This window comes from Corvus hawaiiensis, chromosome 13 (genome assembly GCF_020740725.1).
Source record: "Corvus hawaiiensis isolate bCorHaw1 chromosome 13, bCorHaw1.pri.cur, whole genome shotgun sequence".
In the NCBI taxonomy this organism is placed as follows: domain Eukaryota; kingdom Metazoa; phylum Chordata; class Aves; order Passeriformes; family Corvidae; genus Corvus; species Corvus hawaiiensis.
In genome coordinates, this window is record NC_063225.1 from 21,895,141 (window position 1) to 21,922,263 (window position 27,123).

Here is a 27,123-nt window from a genome sequence, read left to right on the forward strand (position 1 = left end):
TGGACTCAGTTTGACTCTGAAGTGACATGCAGTGCCATGGGGACAGCACAGGTGTCTCCAGCCAGGGCCAATGGAGGACAGGGAGCACACAGGGACCTCCAGGGCAGGGCAGGGCTGATGTTTCCCCTCTTTCACCTGGCCTCGGCGCTGGGGAAGAAGCACAGACTGGGCACAAGAAACGCTGGTTAAAATAACGGGGCTCAGATCCCTGGACATGTCCCACTTGTCAGGTTGACCCAAGCTCTTGGGGTTTTACACCTTCGCCTTGCAGAGGAACCAAGCTGTGGGATGCAGTGTGCAGGAATTGGCTATGTATTCCATTTTCTGCTTATGTTTTCCAGCTGTGGGCTGTGCTTTAGGATGTGGCCAGTTGGGCACCCTATTGGGCAGGGAGAAAGGAAAGGAGATGGATAATGAGGGTGGTGAGGCTCTGGCTCAAGTTGCCCAGAAAAGTTGTGGCTGCCCCATCCCTGGAAATGTCCAAGGCCAGGTTGGATGGGGCTTGTAGCAACCTGGTCTAATGGAAGGTGTCCCTGCCCATGGCAGGGGGGTTGAACGAGATGAAATTTAAGGTCCCTTCCCACCCAAACCACTACGGGATTCTATGCTTCTGTGCCTCAACCCGGCTCCTCCTCCCGGGCCCAAGAACAGGGCTTTGCACGGGGCGCAGATCGGTGTCCGTGAGGATGGATGTGGGGCTGCCCTGGCAGGAGGAACCAGGCTGTTGTCCCCAGGCGACCGGGGGTGCTGTCGGGGCAGATTTGGGGCTGCTCTCCTGAGGCTCAGGGCCGCTGTCTCGGAGTGAGAGGATCCTCGTCCTGAGCCCTCAGGGCTGCTGTTCTTGGGGCTTGGGGCTCTCATCGGGGGTCACAAAGGTGCCGTCCTGGGGCTCTCGGAACCCCGCGGGGCTGAGTCACGTCTCCCCGCCCCGGGGATGAGCGGAGGGAACGGCCCGGCCCCACCGCGGGCTCAGAGCCTGGCGGGCCCTTTAAGAAAGTCGAAACCCGAAAGTTCATCAAAGTTGACAAAGTTTTTCGTGGAAAGGAGGGGGAAAAAATAATTAAAATAACTCGAGCCCAACAACAAAAAAAAAACCTCCCCGCGGTCCCGGGGGGCCGTGCCGGGCCGGGATTGGCGGCGGCTGCGGCCGGGGGCGGCCCCGGGCGGGGCAGGCGGGCGGGTCCCGGCCCCGCTGCTCGGTGCGCGGCGGCGGCACCGGGAGCGGCGGCGGGGGCTGGGGCGCGTCGGCCCCGCAGCTGCGGCTCGTTGCGCTCCGCTCGGCCCCGCTCCGCCTGGCCCGGCCCGGCCCGGCCCGGCCCTTAACAGCGGCGCCGTCCCGGGACGCCGCATGTGAGCCGAGAGGGCAGCGCCGCACCGCCCCGCACCGCCCCGCACCGCACCGCCCCCGCGCACCGGCACCACACCGGCCCCGGCACCCCGGCTCGGCCCCGCGGAGCTCCGGAGCAGCCGGCACCACCCCCCGCCCCGGCACCCCACCATGAGCAACCTCAACAAGGACACCGAGCACACCAACGGCGGCGGCACCGTCGAGGAGGAGGTGGGCGCCGGGGAACTGGGAGCGGCGCCGGCGCTGGGACATCGGGGTGGCTGGGGCTGGGTCGCGACGGCGGCGGAGAACTGGGAGCGGCGGCGGGACCAGGGACGGGGCGACGGGAATGGAGCGCCGGGGTGTCGGGGGACGGCGGATGGAGCGCGGTGGCGTCGGGGAACCGCGGCTGGAGTATTGGGGATGGAGCAGAGCGGCACCGGGGGCTGCGGAGGCGGCACCGGGGCGTCGGGGAAGCCGGGAAGGAGCAGAGGGCCTGGCGTCAGGGCTGGACCCCCGGGTCGTCGGGGAACCGGAGCCCAGATGCCGGGGCTGCTGCGGGCTGGGAAGCTGGGGCCGGGCTGTGGGAGCCAGAGTACGGAGGTGTCGGGGAGCCGGCGCTGGAGTCCCTGGGCCGTCTCGAGGAGGGGCTGGGGCCGGGCAGGGCGAGTTCCCTGCTCAGCCCAGTGTCCCTGTAGCCCTGCGGGGCAGCGGGCTAGCATGTCCCTGCTCCGTCCAGCGCAGCCGGTGCCCGTGGACATGATTTCCTGTTGCCAAGTCCCTGCAGCTGGAGGGCTCCTGGATCCAGCACCGTTCTGCTCGTGTGGGCTGCAAGGGACCCACTTGGACAATAGTGGAGGAGCCCCTGCCCTGCTCCCTGTGTGCTGGCAGCCTGGCTGGGGCTCGAGGGCTGCGAGCTGACCTGCCGGCAGCCCCTTCCCCCAGATGCCACTGCAAGCCAGAGCCTGAATGCTGCTGGACTCGGGGCCCAGAAGGCTAGTAAGGGTCAGTTGTCTGTAGCCACATGCCAGAGCTGAACTTGCAGCCCTCCACATTCGCGCTTTGGCTGTTGGAGCCATTGGCTGATGTCATCACTGCACCCCTTGAGCAGGTACTGGCACAGTGGGTTGCCAGCTGCTCTCCATCTCGGAGAGGGCTCTAGAAAATGCCCGGCCTTGGAAACGTTTTGCTGCAGTCCTCCGCGCCTGGCCCTCAGGACTGGGGAGGTGCTCAGTCCCCTCCCCTCGCTGTCCTCCGTGCGCTCGCGCCGCCGCAACATGGCGCCTGGCTTGCTCCACCACCCACCGGGCTGCTGTGCGGGCCCCATGCACCAGCTGACTCGGGGCCATCGTGTCCCCTGGGCTTCAACCCTGGCAAGAGTGACCCGAGTAATGGGGTGGAATGGATTGGCAGGTGGCGGCTTTAGCGATTCCGTCCCCAGCGTGGAGCAGGGCGTAGGTGATGCGATGGTGCAATGGGATGTGGATGCTGCTGGTGAGATGTCCCAGCGTCACTGGGTGGCACTGGTGTGGGTGGGCTGAGAGCCAGAGCACCTGGGGCCCTGTGCCGCTCCCAGTGGAGGGAGGTTTGGTACCTGGGGGTTTCACGGGCTGTGCACGCGTGCGCAGAACACTCAATGCGGCTCCTTGATCCAATTATTCACCGGCCTGCAAAGCTCCCTGAGGTTGATGTCACTTAGTGCATCCCATCCCCGTGGTGTTGTTCCAGCTGGGCTGGTGCCTCACAGGTGGTGGTCAGGTGAGCTCCTGGTGCTGGGGCAGGGCCAGTCTTTTCCCCACTGCTGGGTGGTAGTTTGGCAAAGCGGGTGCTGGAGCATTTCAGGAGCCTGGAAATCCTCACCCTCTGGAGAGGCTGGTCCTCTCAGGAGTGGAGCTTGATGGCTGGAAAACTGAGTTAAAGATGGCACGCAGTGGGCAGGGGTTGGATGGAAGCAGCTCCTGCTCTCCACTGTGTAGCCTCCAGGAGCGCGTGGGGAGGGGGATGGTCTGTCCACCTTTTTGGATGGTCTGTGGCCTCGCTGGCTGTGTCTGTTACCCTGCACCCAGGGCTGCAGCAAAGGACCCACCACCTTGGTTAGGCTAGGATTGGTGGGGAGTTAACATCCCAATCCCCAGTGGGATTGCTGCTGGAAAGTCCTCTCTCCACCAGAATCTAGTGGAAATAATGCTGTGGGTGGTGAGCACAGTTTGGGCTCCATGGTGGCTACCCTGAGCCTACTCTGAATGCTTGTTTTTCCAGTGCCTCTTCCTGGATGACCAGGAGCTGTTCCTCACTGCAGAAGCTAATGGAGGCATAAGGAGTGACCTTGTGCTCAGGATCCCAGCATGGTCTGGGGGCCCAAATTCTTGCCCAGAGCTGCGCTTGATAGAGAGTGATAAATACATTCAGTGCAAAGTGGAATCCTTCAGTCCCAACATATGCAGGAGGGTGTGCTGGAATATTTTCCCACACTGTACGGATAACACTGCCAGATCCTGGCGCTGCGGACACTCCTCCGTCCCCCCCGCCGTGCGCCTCTTTTGCTGCCTCCCCGAGCACTCGCAGAAGGGCGCCGTGTGCCCCAGATACAGCGGGGCGAAGCTCCCAAATTCAGCCTTTCCCTTTATCTTATCTGCGAGCCCCTGGATCTCGCAGCCGCTTCCTGGCCGGTGACATGCAGAGGACAGGAATGCCTCTCGCTCCTCTCGAGGTCGTTAACGGGAATGTTAAACAAACAGGGCCTAATGTCAGTCCCTGCTGTTCCTCACCAGACACCTCCCCAAACGCGATCTCTCCCCACTTGCTGCTATCTTCTGTTTAATTTTCCAGGCAGCCGCCAATCTGCGTGGCAGCATCTGTCCTGGCAGTCCTGAGGGGTAGTGTGGGATGGGCAGCTGCCTAGGTGCTGCACTCCCACCCCTGTGGCAGGCAGAGCTTTTTCCAGCAGCTGGAGGAGCTTTCATGCTTCCCATGGACACTGTGTGTTGTGTCCATGGCTGTATTGCAATAAAACCCTCTGTGTTCACCCTGCTTTCTGGAGTGCCTGATGCAGACGTGTTGGTTCTACTCTAGAAATTTGTCCTTGCTCTCCCGGGAAGTTGTAGGTCTACTGGGAGTGGGAGAAATGTGGAGCTGGCTGTGTAGGTGCCCAAGCTGGCAGTTGAAGTCTGTGGTTATCCTGTGTGTCCTCTTGGCTGGCCTCAAGGGCCTGTTTGCAGCTCCATGGGCGGTGGCTGCTGCTCTTGAGGTAGAGCTTGGGCATCCTGGACTGCTGAAGGTGGAAAGCATTAAATGTGAGGTTGTGCTGGGAGAGCCCAGATGAGGACCTGGCTAAGCTCTGCCAGAGAGAATCATCTTAGGAAGAAATACTTCCATGTGATAGGGTGAAGCCCTGGCGCAGAGTGCCCAGAGAAGCTGTGGCTGCCCTATTCCTGGAAGTGTTCAAGGCCAGGTTGAATGGGGCTTGCGGCAAGCTGCTCTAGTGGAAGGTGTCCCTGCCCATGGCAGGGGGTTGAACGAGATGGATCTTTAAGGCCCCTTTTAACCCAGACCCTTCTGTAATTCTGTGATCTTCCCTGTTGGTCCATGGAAGGCTGTGGGCCAGAAAACTCTTGTGTTGGGGAGGCAAGAAGGCTCTTGGCTTCCAGACAGCCTCCTCAGTAGCAGGTCCTTCATCCCTTTTTCCTTAGCTGCTGCACTCCAGGGCTGCTGGAACTGCCTGGGAATGCTGCTGGTGAGTGGGCTGTGTTATGTGCTGGATGTCTGTAGCACTTCATGGACTGGTGCCAGGCATCTCTTGACTTCTGTAATCTCTGCTTGAGTGGACCTAGATACCTCGTGCATGTGTGGATTCCAGCTCTGTGGCTGCAAACAAATAAGGTTAGTGTAAGTTCTGGAGTCAAATGTCTCCTGTGATGCTGCTCTTCGCTATGAAGAACAGTAGGCTGTAGTAGTTACAGTCACCACTCGCTAATCCTCTTGCACTTGGCCTGGCTGAAGCAGGATGGTGCCTCAGAGCTGTTTTCATGCATCCTAAAAGTCCCTTAAGTGTTAGATGCAGCTTTCTGTCAGTGACAGATTGTTGGCTGAGCAGATACCCTGGAGTCACCACGCACACAGAGGTTCTGGGAACTGGTGTGTTCCCAGACATCCTCTTGGTCTTGAGCTGAGCACTGAGTTGCTCTGACAGGAGGAGGGATGTGGGAATCTCCCCATTATCTCCTTGTGTCCTGGTGCCTGTGAATACCCTCGGAAGGAGTGTCCTCCTCCTTTCTCACTCTTTCAAGTCCAAATTTCTTAGACATGAGTCTGAGCGTCAACATCCCATCTCAACTAGTCCCCGTCATGGGGTAACTTCTTTCTCCTGCCACCTGGGCTACTAAATGAGACCCGGCTTCAGAAATGAGTCTTCCTCCTCTGCTAATCTGAGGAGCTGCTGAGCAGAGCTTTCCCTACTTAGCCTCAGAATTAAGGAGTTTTTGGTGGTGCCTGTGAAAGTTAGGAAGGGCCAAACTCAAAGGTTCCCTTGCTAGGTCTCTGCTTTCCCCTCACCAAAGTAGGAAGTGCTCTTTGAGATGTCTGGGAGGTAGCTAAGAGTAGTTCAGGCTTTGCTGTCCTTCCTCATAGCTCTGCTTGAAAATCTGGGAATTCGAGAGTGACTCTTGCTGGAACTGATCTGGGAGGTTGTGGAGTGAAAGATCCTTTGAGGTTGCTGGTCTTGGCCATGCCAAATCATGGAGACTTTGCTGCTTGGATCACAGAGCAATGAGCAGTGCTGCTGCCTGCTCTGGAGCTCTGCCTGAAATAAAGGCTTCAGCTTGAAGCTTCACTGTGGCATGAGTGTAGAAGTGAGGTGCTCAGACCTCACTACAATATTCAGCATCTTCCTGCACCATGTGGGATGGTGGAAACCATCCCAAGTTCCTCCTCTGTGCCCGGCCCGGTGAAGCTGGACCTGATGAGGGGCAGGGCAGTGGGGGGACAGCCCCGGCACTGGAGCTGCTGAACCTGGCCCATACTGAGGTGTGATCCTGAGCCAGCCCAGCACATCTGATGAGAAGGGAGTAGTGTCACCAGGTGACCATGCCCTTGGCATGGCAGAAGTGGGTGCTACAGGCTTGGCCAGGGTGCTCTGGCCACTGCCCCATAGGGTCATGGTGTGCTGGGGTGGCTGGAAACCCGAGGGCCCAGTGGGTGGTCTTACCCTTGTGGAGGTTCTCCAGCCCTTCTGCACAGCCCAGGAGAAGCTGTGAAAATGTTTGACCTCCCAGTCTGGGATAGTGCCTTCCCTCCTGTGCTGCCCGTGGTGACAGGTCCTTGCACTGCTGTGGGGTCAGTCTTGGTATGTGTCTGTGGATCGGAAGCTGTTGGCCTGGGGATGTGTGTCCCATCTACTTCCGAGGACAGGAGGCCCATGTCTCCCTCAAGGTGTAACTGCCCTGGCTCACCTGTAGCAATGGCTTGAAGTGCAGCATGAGCTATGGATTGGGAGAGAGCAGCCAGAGGGCCTGTTATGGGTTAGGGTTGGCACTTTTGGTCCATGTTTTGGTAGCACAGCCCTTCCCTAGTGGCCCTGTCTTGATAAGAGCTGGACTGATGCAGTGTTAGCTTAGTCCAGTGGGTGGTTGTCATCCTCCTGGTGTCCCCAAAGGTTTCCCTGTGTTGGGGTGACACTCCAATAACTGCTGTCCACAGTGAAGAGCTGCTGTGAGCTTTCAGCTCTCCATCACCTGGGTTCTAAGAGTCCTTGCTTGTTGGGCCGTGGAAGTACCTGACGTGCTACATGGGGCTGGGGCGTGGCCATTGGTGCGCTACCCCAAATTGGGTTGATTTGAGGAGAGATTCCTCTGTCTCTGGATGTGTCTGGGGAGGCACAGGACTGAAACATGCCCAGGAATCATCGTGTGGTGGGGTGAAGCAGATACAGGTGTACTGAAAGATCTGAGGTGAGAATGTTTCTTGTGAGGGTCCTGCTTCCAGATGCATGTCTCCTGCCAGCCTCTACCCTGGGGAGGAACTCGTTTCACTGCTGTCTCCTGCCGGGAGAGCAGGTGCTTGTGCGTGGGCAGGAAGAGCTGCCCATAGCAGGTAAAGTCCATGGCTCCAGCCGGTGGTGACAGGTGTCTGCAGGTCCCCAGCACCAGAGAGTGGCAGGTGAGGGTCTCTGGAGCCCAGGGCTTAGTGTGGTGGCTAGGTAGGGCCAGTGTGGATGTGAGTGTCCTTCAGCACACTGGCTGTGGCACTTGTGCCTGTCACCTCTGGCTTAGTGGACCTTTTGGCAAGGTGAAAGGTGATGATGGCAACCTGAGGGTGCTCAGCCAGCACCTCTCTGTGCTGGGCAGCTGCCCTGTTGGACAGTAGTCTCTTGGGAATTGTGGGGCTGACCTTTCCAAATGTTTCATCAGCGTTGAGCCCCTGTTGTGGTCCAAGCCCATCTGGGTGCCGTCCTTCTCATGAGATGCTGCAGAGACACAGGTGATGGGTCTTGATAGCAGGAGGAAGCATCCATGGCAAAGCCACACCAGCAGTGCTTCCTCTGGCCAGGGCCAAGGTCTATTCTTGGGTGCTGTCCTGTTGTGCCTGGACTTATCAGCTCCCATGTGCTTCCTGCTCCCCCGGAGAGGGGCTGGTGCCTCTCCCTGCTTCCCCCTTGTTGGAGTGTCTTCCTGCCCTGACCACAGGGGTGGCTGAGCCCCGTTGACATCCCCTGCCTGATGTGGCGAAAGAGCAGTGCTGGGGACGGACTGCTCCGGCTGTGAGCAGTGTGGAACACTGCAGCTTTGGGGACAAAATGCTGGTGCACTTGGGCTGCCTCGTGGTCAGCCTTCTTCCCTCTGAGCCAGTGGGACATGGGTCCTCGTGTGCCTTTTGTGCAAAAGGCTGGTTTTGGAGGGAAATGCCTGAAGCCCATCTTGCTTCAAGCACTGGGGGAGGTTCAAGGCCCTCTTTCCGCTCTGGGGATGGGTGAATAGCTTTCCAGAGGGTGGGAAGTTCTGTGCCTGCCTGGGGCTTCCTGGTTGGAGTGGCTCCTGGCCTGATCCTGCCTGAGGACACCGGAGCTCTGCTAGGGCTGAAATGGCAGCAGGCCCCTGGCTCTTGCCACCCCTCTTACTAGTGGAGGGGAAACTGAGGCACGGAGCAGTGAAGTAGCCTGTTACAAACCCCTTCTCTCAGGATTCTTGTCCCGTGGTGTGGAGGCTGCCCTGCTTGCCTGCCGAGCTGTCCCTCGCACAGACCACACATGTCTCTCTCTCCCAGTTTCCTCCTCCCTTGTGGTTCCTGGGACTTTGTGCTGAGGGCCAAAGCAGCCCCGGGCTGCAGTGGCAGGACTCTGCAGCCCTGCGGCCCGTGTGAGACACCGAGAGGAGGATGCTGCCCCATTTTTCAGCCCCGCCACTGCACTCTGTGCGTTCCCCTCCCCGCAGCCCTGTTGTGCAAGCTCGCCGCCCCCTTCCCCTCCCGTGCCTTATAAGTCCCGGCTCCGGGAGCAGCCGCAGCCTCGACGCATTCCAGCGCTCTCGCGTCAAGTGGCCCTGGCTGTATCGCGGTGGCCGGGACCGGGGCTCTGTGTGCCCCTCTGGCCTCGCTGGTGACCCCGGATGCCAGGGCGGCACCCCACTGAGATGCTCTCCCACGGGAAGAGCTATAGTCCATGTCCCTGAGCCCCTGGCACCTCAGGGTGGCTGCCAGGAGTGGGGAGTGCCCTTGGGATGCTGTGGCAGAGCTCGTCCCTGTCCTCAGCAGGATGGCGTGGGGCTGGTGGCATAGGAAGAAGGCTCAGTGGACATATTTCACATAGTGTGAACTAGTGGGCAATGGCTCATTTCTAGGAAAAACTGGCATGCAACTGGGGATTCCTGGAGAGGGGGAATGTGCAACGGCACAGTGTGGGGGAGGCATCAGAGCAGGCTCCTGCTGTACCTGTCCTCAGGTGTCTCTGGACCACAGCTGGTAAAGGCTTGTGTGCTCTGGGTGCTGGAATGGATCCAGGACCAGGCCAGTTTTGGGGGCTGGAGTAGCCCAAGCTGTGCTGTGGGTGATGTAGTTAAAGGGCTTATCCCTCCAAAGGGGAGGGTCAGCCTTGCTGGCTCTGAGAGGGGGATTCAGAGCAGTCTTCTAACAAAAAACCACCAGTCGCTGCAGCCTCAGGGGGTGGGTACCTGTGCCCTTGCATCGGACACTTCTGATATAACTCTTCCCTTTTTGGGCTTCAGGGCAGCTCAGAACTCCCTTTTGAGAGCTCTTGTTCCAAAGCAGCTGTGGCCAGGAGCTGTGGATGCTGTGGGGGCTGTGCTGGTCTCCTGGTGGCGCTGGGGCTGTGGTAGCATAAGGGAGGCGCTGCTGCTTGGCTCCCTTGCAGCCTTGGTATGAAGCTCCTGGCTGTGCTGGCACAAGGTGGGTGTCTCTTTGGGGAGATGCAGCTGTGCAGAGACTGACACTGGGAACTTGAGGACTAAGTGGTTTGTCCTTGTCCCTCCCTCCTCCTGCGTGGGAAGCTATGTTGGGATCCTCCCTCTCTAAGAGATGGCCTAGATGGTCTTGTCCCTCCTGGCATGAATCCTGTTTTCCATGGCTCTCCTCCATCTCTGTCAGGTGTTTGGACTAGGGACGTCCCCAGAGGGGCAGGGATGGGGAAGGGAGAATGTTTTCTGCAGGGCCTGCAGCGGTGTGACCCTACTGGGCTGTCCTAGGTGAGAGCTGCCCTGCTTCCCCCCATGCCCGTGTGTCCAGTTCAGATCAGCCCTGGGTGGGATGAGGCTGCTCTCACCTGGCATCTCTTTTCGAGTGGCTGGCAGCAGCACCTAAGAACGAGCAGAAGAACATGGTATTCCTGGAGATCTGGACATGTAGTTTGGCCCAGGCAGTTCTTGATCCAGCCCTGGATGGATATTTTTGATGGTGTTTTTGTGTGTTTTGGTTTGGTGTTTTTTGTCCTGTGCCTTTTCTGGATGCACTGTTGGGAGGCTGGATTTGGTGTTTGGTGGCAGGGACTTGAAGTAGGGCAAATATATTTTATCAGAAGCTATCCTCTTGTGGCATGTTGAGTATAAGGGCTGGATGCCTGGATTTGTCAGCCCTGGGTGGTACTACTGGGCTCTCAAAGCCTGCAGGACTTGGGTTTGGTTAGTCCACTGGAAGATGCTAGACCCTGTTGCCCTCATCCACAGTTTCCTCTCTTTGGGAGCAGGGGAAGAGGCTGGACCAGGTTGCCCACAGTGCACAGGATGCTCAGACTGGTGAGCTGCCTCCTGTTTTTCTCCTGTGGGATAACCCATATCTCCTTTGCTTTATGCCTGGTATTAGAAGTGAGCTCCCTCTGGCTTAGCTCACTCTGTCCCTTGAAAATACTGCTCAGGTCTCTCACCAGCCTCACCCTCCACTGGATAACTTGGTCTCCCTTTTTTTCTTACCCTTCCCTGTATCACTTATGGATGAGTTGAATTGCAGAGATCTTGTAAAACCAACCACTTGGTCTTGTCGCTTCCAACAAGCTCTTCTGAGCAGGGGCTTCCTTAGTTTGTCTTGAGACCCTCTTTTAAAAGGTTGGCTGGTGGCATTTGGAATTTCCCAGCCTTTGGAGCAATGGCAGCCCTTGATGGGTGCTGTGGCTTGGCTTTCCAATGCTGTGGATGGTGACAAACAGCACTTGGCAGCCAGTGAGAGAAGGTTTCTTGCTCCTGTCCTTGGCAGCAGCTTATGGGGAGCACGTTACCCCTGACAAAGAGCTTTCCTGGGCACCTGCCTTGCTCTGTTCAGGCTGATGTGAGGGCTCCAGCTCTGACTCCCCCTTCCCTGAGCCACCACGCATCTTCCATCCTGTCATGCCTGTCGCAAGGACTTACCAAGTGACGCATCACGGGACCATTTAGAGACCCAACAGGGATGCAGATTTCTATCTGCTCGGAAGAAACATCCATTCTGAGGGCTGAGCACACTCGGATCCTGAAATATTGAAAAGGAACAGTGCTTTCACATGGCTGAGGCACATGTGTGCCACCACACTCTGCAGTCCTCCCCTGCAAGAGATGGCCGTGGGTCTTCTGGGAATGCACTGCAGGCACTCTGTGGAGCTCATGCTGAAGTGCAAGCGCTGAGGTCTTTGAGGCAGCCAGCAAGCCAAGAAACAGTGGCATTGTCCCCTCTGTCCGGGCATGGGGTGGCCTTGGAGTGGTGCCTTAAAGCATCAGATGAGCGGCAGGGTGATTGGGAAGCCTGTCAGACCAAGCCTGGGCTTGGAAAGTGTTCCTGGAGGGTTCCACATAGCATCCTGCTTCCCCAGGCAGGGCAAAGCAAGAGTGTATGGTAGAGCCATCCATGTTGAGGGGTCAGGGGAGGGGATGGGAAGGATGCTCTGGTTCTGCTCTTGAGATGTGCTGGGCCCAAGAAGGGCTCCTCACGCTAGTGGGGGACAGTGGCAGCCCTTAGTCTCAGCATGAGCAAGAGAGCAGGAGCACCCCAAGCCTTTTGCAATCACTGTCCATCCTGGAGGGCTTTAGCCTGGGAAGGGCATTTGTCTGCATTGGCAGGACTGTCCTGGGCACAGGAGCTCAAGGAGGTGAGTTTTCATCCATAAATGAGAGAAACTTCCCTTTGTGAAGGAGTCTGTGTCTTGCTGCCCCCAAAGAATTACAGAGGCTCCTGTGTTTCCAGCCCAGGAGCAGGGCAAGTGTGTGCTGCTTAGTTTGGTGGTTAAAGAGGTTTTGGATACAGCCTACTCTGTCTGGGGAAGGGGAAATGGCTGAGCAAAACCAGAAATGTGGGAGCAGAGTCCTTCTGCCCTGCAAATGTAGTGGGGTCACTCCATGCTGGAAGCAGGCCAGCAGATGAGTTCTGGCTTGGGGCTCCTGCTCCTTGTTAATAATGACAAGTGTCTTCATGACCTCTGTTGTGCATAACTTCCCTTTCCAGCTCTGTGCTGATTTAAAAGAGGTCTCTGCAGCTTCTTCATGCTGCTTCCTATGGAAATAGTCTGCCAGCCAGTGTGCAGGGAGAAGGTGTTCATGGTGAGTCTGACTGTTGAGCAGAATTCTCCCAGGCCATGAGCCTTCAGCACTTTCTTCTTCCTGGTTATTCAAGTGAACTATTATCTATAATTTTAATGGATTAGCTATTGAAATCCTCCCCTGGCACTGTATTTTTTGCTTTGACATGAGTGTTTGGACTTGGTCCATGACTTGGAACAGCCTGGGAAGAGCAGACGCCTGCAGGGGTTTGGCCTAGCACAGCTGCTCTTGGCTGGGAACAACAGAACAACTGCTCTGAAAGTGGATTTGGGAGCAGATTCTGAAGGGTCTGAGGTATGCTGGGGAAGGAGCTGGGATGGACCCAAAAATCTTCCTGCAGTGGTGTTCTGGGGCTGTTGCAGAAGTCAACAGCTACGAGTGGGGCAGTGAGGTGTTTCTCAAAATTGAGGGATGTTTTTGAATCGGTGATGTAATTAAAGTCCCAGGGTAGGTTGAGGAGAGGAGATCTAGTATGTGGTCTGTAGAAAGAGCTGGAGGGAACTGGGATTTGTACTGGTCCCTTCTGGACCTTTGGGATGCGTCAAACTTAGTTCTTGTGGCAGTGTATGGTCTTTTCCAGTTTAGCCACCAAGGTCCTGTCAGGCTGTGGGGCTGGTGTCCATGCCTTGATCAACCCAGGCCATGATGCCAGGGACTGAATTTTTGTAAAGGCCTCAGTCCTTTGAGGCAGGGGCCAAAGGGCTGGGTGTGTTTTATCCTGGAAAACACCCCTCTAATGCAGGGAAGGGTTAGTGGACCTTTGAGCCAAGGTGTCCTGTTCTTACTGCACCAATCTTCTGAGCTGTGCTCTGTGCTCCTGCTTGGGCACCAGAGAGCTCCTTTCAGTACAGCTGCTTGGCCTCTCCCCTAGGTACGGACGCTGTTTGTCAGTGGCCTTCCTGTGGATATCAAACCCAGAGAGCTCTACCTTCTCTTCCGACCATTCAAGGTAAGAAGGTCTTCAGATCTGGCTTTTGGTGGGAAAGATGCTGTTTTGTGGATGACCTGGCAGCAAAGGTCTGTCAGGGGAAGTAGGAATGACATGGGAACCTGAAGCCAGCACGGGATCCCAGGACTTGTGCTCAACTGGGAAACCTCCCTGGGAGCCTGCCATTGGAATCGTGCTGTCTCTAAGCTTGATGAAACTTGCTTGGTCAGCCCTGCTCCTCAGCTGGACCAGCCCTTCCTTGAGGATGTGTCCTCATCCCCTGAACTCCATCTTTGTCTAATAACCACCCAGGCTGTCTCTGGGGAAGCGGGGTTCCCTTGTCTGCACAGGGTGGGTGCTCTGCTTTCTCTAGGCACTAACCAGGGCAGGGTGCTCATCTTTGTAGCTGGATGAAGAGCTAGAAAATGGGATTCCTTCCCAAAGGGGCAGGATGGAACAGCTAAAATACCTGCTCTGCCCCCAGTCTTCTCCACTGGTGGAAAAGAGGTGTTATTGTCCCTGTTCCTGCTGCAGCCCCTGCCTTATGGAGGGCTTGGAGCTACAGGAGCTCCTGGAGCTGTCGTGTTGTGTCTTGGTTGTAGCGTGGCCTCTTCAGGAGCTCGACACTGACTTGCTTTCTTCCTTCCTGCAGGGTTATGAAGGGTCACTGATCAAGCTGACTTCAAAGCAGGTACCTCCTTCCAGCCTGTGCATTTTGGGCTTTTGCTAGAAAATTGGACACGCCAGGAGGGGAGAGGGGAAAAATCCCATTTCACTGTGTAAAGCACTGTCTGGGCCAGCACCAGCTACACAGCAGGGTTCTACTGACCCAGCATGTTCTGAATGTCTCCATGTCTTGTCTTGCTGCCCTGGGTGAGACCTGAGGCTTCAGCCTCAAACCTTGTGCTGCCATCAGCCTTCCCCACTCCCCTGCTGATCAAGGCAGGGGTGCCCATGCTGGGGGCTGGCAGGGTGAGCGGTGTCCCCACTCACAGGAGTGCCAAAGCATTTGTGGTGGGAGCAGGTGCAGAGCAGGAACCTTGGGCCAGTGACCCAAGCTCTGCTTGAAGCCCCTGTACAGCTTAGGATGGTCTCCTCTGCTGGTTGTCTGGGGCAGAGAGGGTGGCAGGGCAGCCTGAGGAGCTGGAGGAAGCTTCCAAGCTGAAATTGGTGTTGTTTCTTTTAGCCAGTGGGTTTTGTGACCTTTGACAGCCGGGCTGGCGCTGAAGCAGCAAAGAATGCCTTGAATGTGAGTACCCAAAGTGCTGGGGGGCTAGGGGCCACATGCCTTGCTGGAGCCAGAGCTGAGGGCAGGGAAGGGGCAGGGTCTCCCAGCTGTGCCCTTGACTAGGGAAGTGAAATGGTCCTGAAGCATCCCACCAGGGAAGCAGGAGAGCTGTTCCAGGCTGACATCAGCCTGGGCAAATGGATGCAAGCCGTCTCAATGTAGTTTTTGACCACTGGAAGACAGCTCCAGGGCCTCTGCGGGTGTGGGGAACTGCTGTGACTCAAGAAAGTATCTTGAGGATGGTCAACATGGAAGTGACACCCAAAATGATCCCCATCCTGAAGGAGTGTTGGTGGGATCTGGTCAGCAAGACATGGTTCTGCTGTGCTGTAGACCTTGCCTTGGGCTTTGTGGCACCTGCTAGTGCCTCTGTTCAGGCTGGCAGAAGTTGTAGTGGCACCACAGATGGGAGCTCCCGCACAGATGGGGGTTATTCCAGCTCCAGTGTAGACAGAGTTATCCCAGCTCCAGCAGACAGACCTTTCCTGACCCGCATTGGTAGCCATACCTGCTACAGTGGTTGGTGAACTGCACATAAGGAGCAGAACTGCGTCCCTCATGTTGGAAGCAGTGGTCCTGGGCCAGCTAAACGTAAAGATAAAACCACATGGGAGCTTGAGTGTTGCAGTGAGGTCACAGAAATCTGGGCATGTGACTGTAGTGGGGTGGCCTTGGTTCCTCAGTTGGGCTTTGCTCCATGAATAACCACAGCCTGTGCTTGGACTGGAGCTTCACCTCTGAGAAACTCCTGTGCTCTCTCCTGTGACAGGGCATCCGCTTTGACCCTGAGAACCCCCAGACCTTGCGGTTAGAATTCGCTAAAGCCAACACAAAGATGGCCAAGAGCAAGCTGATGGCCACACCAAACCCCACCAACATCCACCCTGCCTTGGGCGCACATTTCATTGCACGGGACCCCTGTGAGTATGCTGGGAGGGGCTTGGAGGTCATGGCTCCAACGTGAGAGATGCCCAACTCTGGGAATGCTGCCAGGGTGGAAGGGAACCCAGACCCACCTCTGCTCTGCCTGAAATCTGCCTGGGGCAGGGAGGCCAGCAGGATGTTGGAGCCGCAGGAGAATAACAGGCATCTGGCCAACACAGAACTGTTGAGACGTGAAAGCTGGATTTGGGTAGCTCAAGGGATGCCATAAATTCTTTAAAGCATCCCTAATTGTGAAGCATAAAGGATGAGTCCTGTACCATCACCCTCTGTGTAGCCTGGTGGGGTCTGAGGCTCATGGGTGACCTGTAACGTGGCTCTGAGCCCCCTGTCCCCTGTCCTGCATCCTGTGGCACCAGCCCTGTGCTGCCTGTGAGGACCAGTCTGTCCAAAGCCCGTGTGGGGCTGTAATGCAGCACATTCCTGGAGCAGCTGTGCACACACGTTTTATACCTCACCACGAGGGCAGCCCCAAGCTTTAGCCTGGGGTGGGGAATCCGGAGCCTGTCCCAAAGCAGGCTGTTGGGGCCAGCTACTGAGGTGCTGTCCCTTGTCTCCTCCTCCTGTCTAGATGACCTGACTGGAGCGGCTCTCATCCCAGCGTCCCCGGAAGCGTGGGCTCCCTACCCACTGTACACCACGGAGCTGACCCCTGCCATCCCCCACGCCGCCTTCACGTACCCGGCGGCCGCTGCTGCGGCCGCTGCTCTTCACGCTCAGGTGAGTCGCGCCCCGCCTCCCGTGCCAGGGCTGGGCCCTCCTCTCTCCCCGCCCCGGTGCTCTCATTGCCGCGGTCTCCGCTTGGCCGGTTTGACCCTGGCCTCTGCCCCTTGGCTCCCGGGCAGAGCCTGCTCCCGGCTGCAGGGCAGGGGCGCCCAGCCCCAAGGGAGGGCTCCGTGTGGCCGAGAGCAGGCAGAGGTGGGTGATGATTTCTGACCTTGCAGGTCCAGCCCTCTTTCCCACAAGGGGTAGGTGGGTGGGAGGAAGTCGGGGCTCGATTTCTGGCTGGCCCTGTTGCTCCCCATGGCCGGAGAACTACACTGAGGGACTGCTGGGAGGAAACACTCCCTGCCAGCAAGTAACAGCTATGAAATGTCATCCCAAGTCACAGCGAAAGCAATGGGCTTAGCTCCATGCTGAATTGAGGGGCTCAGCTGGGACCCTGTGGGCCAAATGACTCAAACGCTTCCAAAGCGGGAGGAGAGTGTCCTGCAGGAGATGAGTGACTAGAGCCTTGCCAGAGCGAGAAACTGTGATGGAACAGGGTGTTAGCCCCCCTGGGTACAGGTTAGTGAGAAGGGTCATTCCATGCATGAACCTCTGGAAGTGCAGGTGGTGGTGCAACCAGCCGCCTGGTGTCCCAGGGTTTGCTTGCTGACAGCTGGGGATGTAGCAATGCCTGTACTGGTCTGACACTGGGATGCTTTCGTGTACAGTGACCACATAAAGTCCTTGAAACCATGAATATGCAAAGGGAAAGCCAAACAGAGTAGCAGTGTCCTAATTCCAAGTTAAGGTGCTTGGCTTGAAGCACTTGTCCAGGAGAAGCTGGAGCCCCTGTCCCTGCCCTGCTCAGTGTGACCAGCCAGCTGTGCTCTGCCTGCTTCCGTCTCTGCTCCTGTAGCGGTGCCATGGGGGACTGGGGCAGCGGGACTGAGCGTTGGGGCTTAACCTCTGCTCTCTGCCCTGCCAAGCAGGGTGTTGACTCCTACTCTTCCCTGCTTAAATGGAGAGGAAGAGGAGCTGTGTCCTCTCACCTTGCTGTCCTGGCTGGCAGTGAGCTATGTTGGCCCTTGGGCATCCTGTTGCTTCCCGCAAGCTTTGTGGTGGTAACTGCCCAGCTTCAAGCCAAGCTTGCTTCCCAAATGCCACATGGAGTAGATGCCAACTCCCATCCTCTGTCGGGCCCCTCTCACACCTGTAGACCTCTCCTGCTTCTGCCCTTCTACAGGTGAGCTGGTGTTGGGCTGAAGCTCCTGTGGGGTAGGGAGAAGTACATTGGGGTTCAGGACAGGACCGGGTACCGGGATGTTCTTCCAAGGACCTCCAGAGCCAGGCTGATTCTTCACTGGGAAGGTTGTGCTTGCTGGTGTTTTCCAAAAGTTGGTGGTGGTGCCCACAACTACAGGGCTGTGCTGTGCTTCCCAGTGGCCCAGGAGAGAGGCATCTTCCTGCCCCTTGTGTGTGTAGGGTGATGGTCAAGGCTGAATTGTCCCTGGAAGGGAAGACCAAGAAAAAACAACCTCTCTGGCCTGTCTGAGGTGGCTGAGGGAGGTGAAACTTTTGCTGCAGTTTCTTCCAGGATGGTCACTGGTGACTGTATAGGAACCCTGAGTGTGAGGGCTAGACATCAAAACTTTATGGTGCATGGTGGGGGAGAAAACTCTGCTCTCGTAGAGTGGAGAGTATTAAGGAGGCCTCCAGCTACATCTTTTCCCTCTGGGGTCTTAGTTCCTGCCCTCCAGCTGGTGAGCTACTGGTTTCCAAAGAGGTTGTCTGGCCTCATCATAAAACCCTGAGCAGCTGCCCGTGTAGGTAGAGCTCCCTGCGCAAGGGGGTCCATGGGTGGTGATGGCTCTCTAAGCCTTGGGGAGCCAGTGCAGCCCCTCCAGGCTGTGGCTGCACCCAGCTCTTTCCCAAAGAGGCCACTGGGCAGTCCCAGCTGTTCCTGGCTGTGCTGAGCTGGTGCTGACCCCGCAGGGGCACGTCCTGGCACAGGATATGTTACCAATAAAATTTAGCGGGGTTAAACATTACTCGTGCTGGCAGCTCTGGGCTGGAGCCCTGTCCTTTGCAGAGCTGAGGGTGGAGCACAACAGGGAGATGGCTTTTGCTCACAAACTGGGCTAAAAGCTGTGCCCTTAGTCCCAGTGCGCTGAGCCTCTGCCCTCACTGGGAGGGGCTGGCTCACTGATGTGGTGGGCTCAGAACAGTCACAGTTCTTCCTCCTGGTGGACTGGTGTTGGCTGGAGGGCATCCGTGGGGATGGCCAGAGCTTTAGCAGCTCTGTAGTGATCAGCCTTGAGGCAGGCAAGAAGTTGGAGGCTGTAGCTAAACCAAGGTCTTGTCACAAGAGATTTAAACCTGAAGGGCTCATACAGTGCTGAGTTCAGCAAGGGGGAGAGGCCTCCTGAAGAGCTGCCCAGAGGGCTGGCAGGAGGGATGAGGGGCAGGAGGTGCTGAGAGGCTGGCTTGGCCTCGGGAACCCTTGGTAAGCCATTCCCAGCCAAGACTGATGGCTGCTGCTCCTGGCACGTCCCTGCCTCGGTGATATTCTGGGCAGGCACCAGGCTGCTGTGGCTGTGGCCTGACCCTGCCCCACTGGGGACTCTGCTGACTTTAAGATTGTCCCATCTGCCTTCCCTCCCTCCCACCCTCTCTCAAATCCCTCCTTTGATGTCCCTAGTGAACTCCAGCCATGATGCCAGCGCAGGCTAGCCCCGAAGCTCAGAGCTGTCCCTGGAGATGGGACGCCCTAGTGATGCCTTATTGCAGCTAGTGGAGTGGCTGTACTACAGCTCCATTCCTAGAAGTGTTAAGCATGATGGCAGCCACGTCTGGAAAGACTGGTAAGGTAACCATCTCTCCTCCAAGGTGCACCGTGGGATTTGCAAGCTTCTGCCCATCTCTGTAGCCCGTATCTCCTTGGCAACCCAGTGCATGGGCCTCACGCTACCCACCCACCAGAGCCTGGGGAATGAGATGCCAGGCCTTCTTTCTAACCCACATCTCCAACTTCGCAGCACATGACATGGCGCACACAGCATGGCACCATCTTACATCAGCTCCTCCCAGCTCAGCCAGGCTTGGCCAGGCCCTGCCGGTGGGAGGTTGAGCCGGGGCAGAGACCACCCTGCCACTCGGCCTGAAAGAAACCTGGTCTCTCCCCAACTTTGACCCTTCGAGGGCAACCAGAAATACACCTTGACCTCACTCCTGGCACACGGTGGGGGAGGTGAGTGACGTGGTAGTGATAGCACACAACTAAATTTTAGCGGGCACCTTAGACAACATCACTTGCCGGTCACTTTGTTCCAGAATCGCATACCGGGACAGACCCTGCCCTTAATCATGGGTCTAATCTCACCTCTTTCCTCTCCAGTAATGGAAACGGAGCCAGTTCCTACCTGGAGCTTGGCTTCTCTCTTGCAACCTGAAATCACAGGCAGGACACAGGTCGTGTGAGCCGTAATGGAGGGAATCGGCAGCCTGGGAGAGAGCGGAGCGGTGTAGGAGACTGGGAGCTTGGGAAGAGGGAAGGGCCTGTGACTGGTTGGCAGGGGGATGGTTGATGTTTGACTGAAGGAAACGAGCCCTGGTTCAGTTCTCCCTGCAGTGGTTCTGAGCAGACTTTTTTCTTCTCTCTGTAGAAGTGATGATGGGAAAAGAAGCCACCAAAGATGAGGGCCCAGGCCTGCCTTTGCCTTTGGAAAGCTGTGAGGTGCAGAGATGTGCAGAGCTGGCCTCCTGGGAGGATGGGAAGAGCTTGACACAGGCTTAGAGACAGTGATACAGCTTGTCTTGTTCTGCTTAGTCCTGGTAGACAGGTCCATCCATTGCTGGTGGGATGGAGTTGGGCTGCATTATGTCTCTGAGGTGGAACCACTGTTTTTGGGGTGCCTCTAAGCCAGGCTCTGAGTGGGCAGCAGAGGAGGCCAGGGCTATCCACGCTCCTTGAGCTCTTCTGCAAAGAGATGCTTCCAGCTGTGGCAGCACCCATGAGGACAGGGCTCTGCTCTGGGCAGGACTTGCCCTGGGAAGCAGGGGCTGGGTGCAGGATTGGCTCATAAGAACATGGCCACATGGTGCTGCTGGGGACACAGCTGATGTGTTGGGTACCTGGAGCCCTGGAGATCCTGGTAGGTGCTTCCAAGGCAGGCAGCCAGGGCAAGGCCTGAGAGCACAGAGATGCCAGTCTTTTTGGGAGTGGGCTGCCCAAGGTTCCCTCAAAGTATCCACTGGAGAGACCTTGAGGAGATAGCAGAGATGGGTCTCTGGTTCTTGGGCCTGTCCCAGTGAGTGGTGGGTGGAGGGAGCAGTCCTGGATCATGGCCATGTGGTTGTGCAAGAGCCTGGAAGGACCTTGGGACTTCCTAGTGCTGGGTTGAGGCTGATCCCATTGATGAAAGCAGAGGTCAGTACTCCAAACCCCCTTTCCCTTGCAGGTAAGCTGACAGACCCTCCCTAGACTGGAGACAGTGATGAATTTTCTGTCTCTAATAACTTGTTGCCTGATTGTTGGTGCTGTTGTGTAGGGACTTGCCAGGATTATTTCTCTCTGGGCAAGCTCCGTGCTTCCCAGAGATGTGAAGCCTCTTCAAGATGTTCATGGTTGTGGTAACATCCTAAACGACAGTGACTTAGTGGTGGCATAGCTGGCCAAGCAGCCCCAAGCCAGCAGTTCCCTCCTAGCCAGGGAAAAGCAGGCAGGAGATGCTCTGAGCATCCTCCAAGCAGAGGATACTCCTGAGCAGCTGTCCTCACTAAGTGGTGGGTGAACGGGACTGAGATGCCATCAGAAGAGACTTGTGGCCAACAGTGGCTCTCTCTGGCTGGCTCAATCCAAAAGAAAGCAGCCCAACTTGCTGGGAAAGCGGAAGTGCTTGTTTGCTGCAGTCTGAGAGAGGGGGGTGTGTCTCCGTTGGATTGGTGGATGGATGAATGCCTGTTGGAACGTTCCTAAGCAAGAGGAGGGATCAGCGCCTGTCTTTCCCCACGTGCTCCTTGCCCTGGTGTGGGATGTTGTGCTGATCCTCCAGCTCTCCCTCACCAGAGCTGCCTGGGGAGATGCACACGCTCGATCCCACTGCATCTCCTTTTCCTGGTGGTGGGCTGGGCTGCTCTGGTCCCACACCTCATTGTCCCCCCCCGAGGGGCCCTTGAGCAGGTGGCCTGGGTGCAGTGGCCGCTGCTGGGGCAGGTGTGTGTCCAGCCCACACGAGTGGGTGAGGTGGTGCCTGTGCTGCCTGTCCTGCCCTGTCCTGTCCTTGCCTGCCTGGGTCACATTCCCACGGGCTGCCTTTCCAGCTGGAGCAGAGCAGCTCTCGCCGGCTGCCAGCGGGGGCTGCCCAGGGCTCACACCCGGTGACCTCCAGTGTTGCCTGCGAGGTGCTCGTGGCTTGCCAGGCTGAGGATCTGAGGATCTCAGCAGCACCACTGAAGATGCTGCTCTGCAATCCAGCGGCTTGGCAGCAAGATGCGGCTCTTGGACGTGTTAGTTGGATCCTACCAGCTCCTGGAGCACAAGGAGTGCTTTGTCCCTGCCTGCACCGGGAGCCTTTCTGATCCCTGGGGACCATTCCAGCTGTAGAGATAGATCAGAGCTCCAAGGGTTGCTGAGGCTGGCTGCAGACCTAGAGGGAACTAAGGAGGAAAGGCAGGTCCTCCAAGCCAAAGGTGGTCTGAGGAGGGACCTGCATACTTGGTCCTTGCTTCCCCTTTTTCCTTCTGAAGGGCTTGCTCTCCATGAGGGTGGTGGGCAATCGGATACTTAAATTCTGAGGGCAATTGGGAGAGGCAAAGGAGGCTTTGACAAAGGAGAGTGAACCTCTGATGGGGTGTTTCTCTGCCCCATTTATAATTTCGTTGTTATTTTTAGGCAGCTGCTGGTGTTGTGCTGCAGAAAGGGAAAGGTTCCTGGCCTCTGGGAGGTGGCAGGCAGAGGCACACATTTCTCCTCTCCAGCTGTTTCCTGGGACAGGTGTTGAAGGCAGCAGCACAAGGCCGCTGCAGTTGGCCAGCAGTGGCTGCCTCGTCCCTGCGAGCAGGAGATGTTTTGGTGGTGGGACCAGATTCCTTTCCAACTGTGAGCTAATGCCTCTCCAGAAACAACTGTGTCTCTTCCAGTAAAAGCCTCTCTTGCTCTGCTTTCTTCACCCAGTGCTGGACATCTCCATTAGTTCTCAGCTTCCTCCCCGATGGATGTAGTATTTTGAGGTGTGTGAAGAGAAAACTGCCTTGGCACTTAGAGAGTGTCCTCTTGGCTATCTGCTGCCTCCAATCCACTGCTTCCAGTGCTTTCTGCTGGCTTCAGGAACATCCCTCCTACTGAGTTCCTGCCTCATCCCATCAAACCCTTAATCCTGTGGGCTGAAGACCTGGCAGGTCATTCCCTCACCCTGCCAGCATGTCAGAGCCTTGGATTGTACCCAGGATTGTCATGTCTGTAGAAGCTCCTGCTGGGCTCCAGGCTGAGCCCCTCTGAATGCAGGGCTGGGCTAGTGGTCTGTGGGGCCACGGTGGGTCAGGCTGGGTGGGTTTGGTGGCTGAGCATTGGAGACATGCAGGAGGAAGGCAAGGAGGGGTGGTCCATTGCAGTGATGGTTTATTAGCACCAGAGGTAGGAACAGGGCATGTTTTAAGAGAAAACTGGAATTTCTGTTGGAAGTGGAGGTGCTGAGGCTCGGCAGGTGAGCCACAAGGTGGCTCTGAGGACAGGGTGGAGGGGCCAGCAGGCTGGGCTGTACTGGCTCCTGTATGGCTTGGCCGAGCTCGCGTGGGATGGAGGCAGCTCTCAGGGTTAAGCACTCACAGCCTTGTGAACGAAGGGGGAGTTTCCTGTTGCTGCCGGGCAGGAGGAAACTGCTTCCAGCTGTCGAGGGGAGGGGTGTGGAGTGGGAGACACAGGCCAGGGAGGATGGCTGCAGACTAGATGTGGCTCTGCTGAGCAAACACCTCCTGGTGACAGGGCTTGGGGGGAGTAAGAAGCCCCTGTCCTTGCTCTGGCAGCTGCTGTGGTGGCCCTGTAAGTTGGCAGTGATGCTTCTGCCCATTCCAAGCCTTCCTGGGCAGTGTCTATGCACAGTGTGGTGGCCCTGGCTGGGCAGCAAAGGTCCCTCTCCCAGGCTAAAGGAGACATGAAAACACGCTGTGTGTGGCACTTGCTCCTGGCACCGGATGGGACCCCTCACTGGGGAAGGAGGGTGTTGGTAACATCCATCCCCTTGATTCCCACAGGTGGACTGGCTGGGATGCTGTGCCATGAAGTGAGGTATGGGGCCAGCTGGGAGCTGATTTAGTGGCACCCACTTGCCTTGTGAAGGTGTCTGGCAAGAGTCCAGCAGATTACGGAGCCATGGAATGGTTGGAGTTGGAAGGGACCTTAAACCCTTAAAGGGTGTCTCATTCTACCCCCATGCCATGTGCAGGGACATCTTCCACTAGTCCAGGTTGTTCCAAGTCTTGTCCAAACTGGCCTTGTTCTGAGCTGATGAGAGGCTCCTGTGAGGACAGAGCTTCTGCAGACTGGCAGGGCTCCTTCAGGAGCCACCTCCTGGAGAGGGACTCAAGGCCCACAGCTCGTGTGGCTGCAGTTCCTGGCATCGCAGCCCTCATGCCTGTGGGGGGAGGACTTGGCAACTGCAGGCAGCAGTGCTGAGGTTGTGGCAGTTCCCTGCACGTCTCTGCACATCCTTGGGAGAGGAGCATCTAGCCAGGCTTGTTTGGGTGAAGGGTCAGCTGTGCCAGAATGAATGGGACACAGAGAGTGGCTCACATGGGGCTCCAGGGGGTTTTCTGCCACTTTTCTCCCCATCTGAGAGCCAAGTCCATCATTGTGCTGGTTCCCAGAGCCCTGAACGTACTGAGGCTGTGCTTCTCTCCTGGCAGCTGGGGAGGGAGGAGCAGGGGGTGGCTGCTGTGCTCCAGCAGCAGGACCGAGCTCCAGTCGCTGCTCCAGCTGCTGGATCCATGCTCAGTCAAGTGGCACGGGCTCGTCTCCTGCTGCTCTCAGGCATGGAGCTGCTGATGCAGCCCAGCTGGACACACTGGAGGTCCGAGGCTGTGGGGCTGGACGTTGCCAGCTCACTGTGTCTCCTACGGGGCTGGAAAGTGTCTGTTCAGTTACTGTCCCTTGTTAGGTCCCCATCCAGCCCCTTCCTTGGCATTGAGCAGCTCTGAGAAATAGATGTGGCAGCAAGCACCTGCCAGGGAAGCCTCCAAGTCTTGCTGGTTTGCAGTTCTGCCGAGTTCTTCCCATGGTGTGGTTTGCCTGGAGCCACTCCTGGCAGCAGGGTTGGTGCTTGGAAAACTCCGTGGGCCTCTGCTGTAGTGGATGAGCCACTTCTTCACCCATACATGTCCTGTAGAGGTTGTCTAGTTTTAATGTGTGGTCTTGAGATGCCTCCTTTGGCTGGCTGAGCTACTCAAGTAGTATTTGGAGCTCACCCTGGAGCCTCCTTTCCCATGCTGGAGACACCTTTGCTCCATGGACCCTTGCACATGGCTTGAAGGAGCTGAAGGTTTGTGCTCTGGTTGAGGTAATGCTGGGTCATGGACTTCTGCCGTGGCTTTCTTTTCCAGATGCGCTGGTATCCTCCCTCTGAAGCTACCCAGCAAGGATGGAAGTCTCGTCAGTTTTGTTAGTTCGTTAGTAAGTAATTAATTACTCTTGGAGTCAGGTCTTTGTCTTGCTCTTCCTTGGACTCTTGTGGGGAGGAGGGATGGGAGCTTGGGCTCAGCCCCACACACCCACCCAAGGATGTGGTTGGGTTTCCCAGCGGGGTGATGGGAGCTCGGGAGCCCCCCCGAGCCCTGGGGTGGGGAGGGGGCCGTGGGACACACTCAGGACGCAGGTCCAGCTGGCCCTGCTGACCATGCTCCTCTCCCACAGTGTCTTTCCTCGGCTTGTGTTCCTCCTCCCTGCCTCTCCGCAGAGGGACGTGCCAGGGACAATTGCTCCGACTCCTCTGGGTTTGGTTTGCAGCCGGCAGACAACGCGCCCGGCCCCGCCACGCTGCCCCTGGGGCTGCCAGCACCCCCTTCCCCGGACTGTGAAGCCGCCGCGGCCCCAGCCGTGGGCTGTGCGCTGCCTCTGTCCCTCTCTCCATCCATCCATCCCTCCATCCCTCCCTCAAGCCAGCCCCAGGACCTCTCCCTGACCGAGCTTTGCCGTCCGGCTGCGCTGAAACCCAGCCGCGGGCTAGGTCCTGGGCTTCCCCGGGCTCGCCCTGCCCTGGGGGCAGCTCGGCTGAAGGAATCGAAAGGCAAAATGGGTTTTGCATGTTTTCTGGCATGAATTAAAACACTTAACTTGTGTCTGTGTGAGTGTAAGTTTGTTTGTTCTAGCGTTTGTGTAACCGTTAGCAACAGGTCTTGGCCCAACGGATTGATCCATCAAGGTTTTCCTCTTGCTTCGGTGAAGACTTGGCTTTGAGAAATACTAACTGTCCTTGTCTCACCCCTTCTCCCACCTCACCCTCCCCTCCCCAGGACGACCAGAAAAATTTGAAAAATGCTTTTTTTTTTTCTTTTTTTTTTTTTCAAAGTACGATGCACTGGGTTTTTGTTCTCATCCATTCTGCTCTGGTTTTAAAGTCAGGGTTATTATGTTATTTTTTTCCTTCTTCAGACTTCTATATATAGAACAGCTGTAAAATATCTAATCTCTTTTTTTTTTTTTTTTTTTCCCCCCCCACATCCTTCTGATTGGAGAGCATCCAGTCCTGCCAAAAAATCATCCATCCTTATGGGAATACCGAACAAAAAGAATAAAAAGTATGAGTATTTTTGTACCATGTGTAATAAGGAAATATTTATGCATCATAAAGAATTTCTTGTGTGTTTGTGTGCAATTAATTATTATTATTATTATTAAAGAGAAATTGTAATCCTGTAAGATAAGTTAATGTTTAGTTAAAAGCTTGAAAAAGAAGGGTTGTCTTCTGTACCAATGATTGAGTCAGGCATAGTAAACAAGAAATTGTGCAATTTTTGTTTTAGCATCTTATTGCTTGGTATTGAAGTGCTTTAAGTATTATCTGATCATGGCTGTCTCGCTTGTATTAAAAGATTTGAGAATAAGTTGCTCTATAATTGCTGATCCTATGAGAATGTGAAACTGGATAATATATGAAATGCAACAACAAAAAAAAAACCCAAAAAGCCCAGAGGCTGCTGTGACTTTTTCTGTGGTCTTGGGTGTTTTCTTGTGGGAATGGTGTGGGATGCTTCAGGCCCAGCCCGGCCCCTGCCTGGTCCCGTTTCCCAGGCTGGAAGGATGCGGGCTGGTTTGGGATGCAGCTGAGGACAGGAGCTGGGCTCTTCCTCAGCCTGCTGGGAGAAGGGCAAGTCCTTGCCTCTGTGGGTACGTGGTGGGGGGGTTGGTGGTGCTTGAGCTCTGCTGGAGGCCGCGGCGAGGGCAGCCCTGAGCTTTTTTGGGTGTTTTTGTTCCCCCTCCCAGTGTCTGTGGAGGCTGAGGGCCTCTCCTCCGTGCCAGCAGTGCAGAAGGAGATCTCCATAGAAGGCAAATGTTCTCTGTGGCTGGAGCATTGCCTCACGCCCGCCCAGCTCCTGCTCTGGTGCCTGGGCTGCCCAAACCTTTCTGTGCCCTTATCTGTACCTGCTCAAGCAGCTCTGGGAACGGCAGTCCTGGGGCAGGGGCTGGTTGTCCCAGTGGGAATCTCCATGCGGGGCCAGGGGCTCTCCCTGCTTTGCCTCAGGAGTCCCCATGGCTCCCTCGCCCCTGCGCTGGGGCACTCCAGAGCCCTCCCACGCATCGTCCCGCCCCGGGGATCAGTGTTTTCCTCTCTTCCCCAGGGCTTCGAGGGCAGCACTGAACGAAAGCAAGGAAAAAAATTAGAAAAATAAAAAGGCAGGTCTAAAAATAGCCCCGCTGGCCACCGTGCCTGGGAATGGA

General features: G+C 56.7%; 1 protein-coding gene across 4 annotated transcripts; it reads left to right on the forward strand.

Annotated features, from left to right (window-relative positions):
• The first annotated feature begins 1,270 nt into the window (after nucleotides 1-1,270).
• On the forward strand, nucleotides 1,271-26,363 carry RBPMS2 (RNA binding protein, mRNA processing factor 2). 4 transcript variants are annotated; one of them, XR_007206593.1, is made up of 9 exons: nucleotides 1,271-1,558; nucleotides 13,202-13,279; nucleotides 13,911-13,949; nucleotides 14,445-14,507; nucleotides 15,316-15,466; nucleotides 16,060-16,208; nucleotides 18,895-19,057; nucleotides 24,789-24,858; nucleotides 25,099-26,363. XR_007206593.1 is itself a non-coding variant. In XM_048317939.1 (8 exons), exons 1-7 carry the CDS (start codon nucleotides 1,499-1,501, stop codon nucleotides 24,849-24,851), a joined length of 603 nt encoding a protein of 200 aa, XP_048173896.1. In that variant the 5' UTR covers nucleotides 1,272-1,498; the 3' UTR covers nucleotides 24,852-24,858; nucleotides 25,920-26,363. The 4 variants fall into 4 exon arrangements, 2 of the variants coding, with proteins under 2 accessions (XP_048173896.1, XP_048173895.1); XR_007206594.1 differs by having other exon boundaries at nucleotides 25,920-25,976; XM_048317939.1 differs by lacking the exon at nucleotides 18,895-19,057 and having other exon boundaries at nucleotides 1,272-1,558; nucleotides 25,920-26,363.
• The last annotated feature ends 760 nt before the right edge of the window (nucleotides 26,364-27,123 follow it).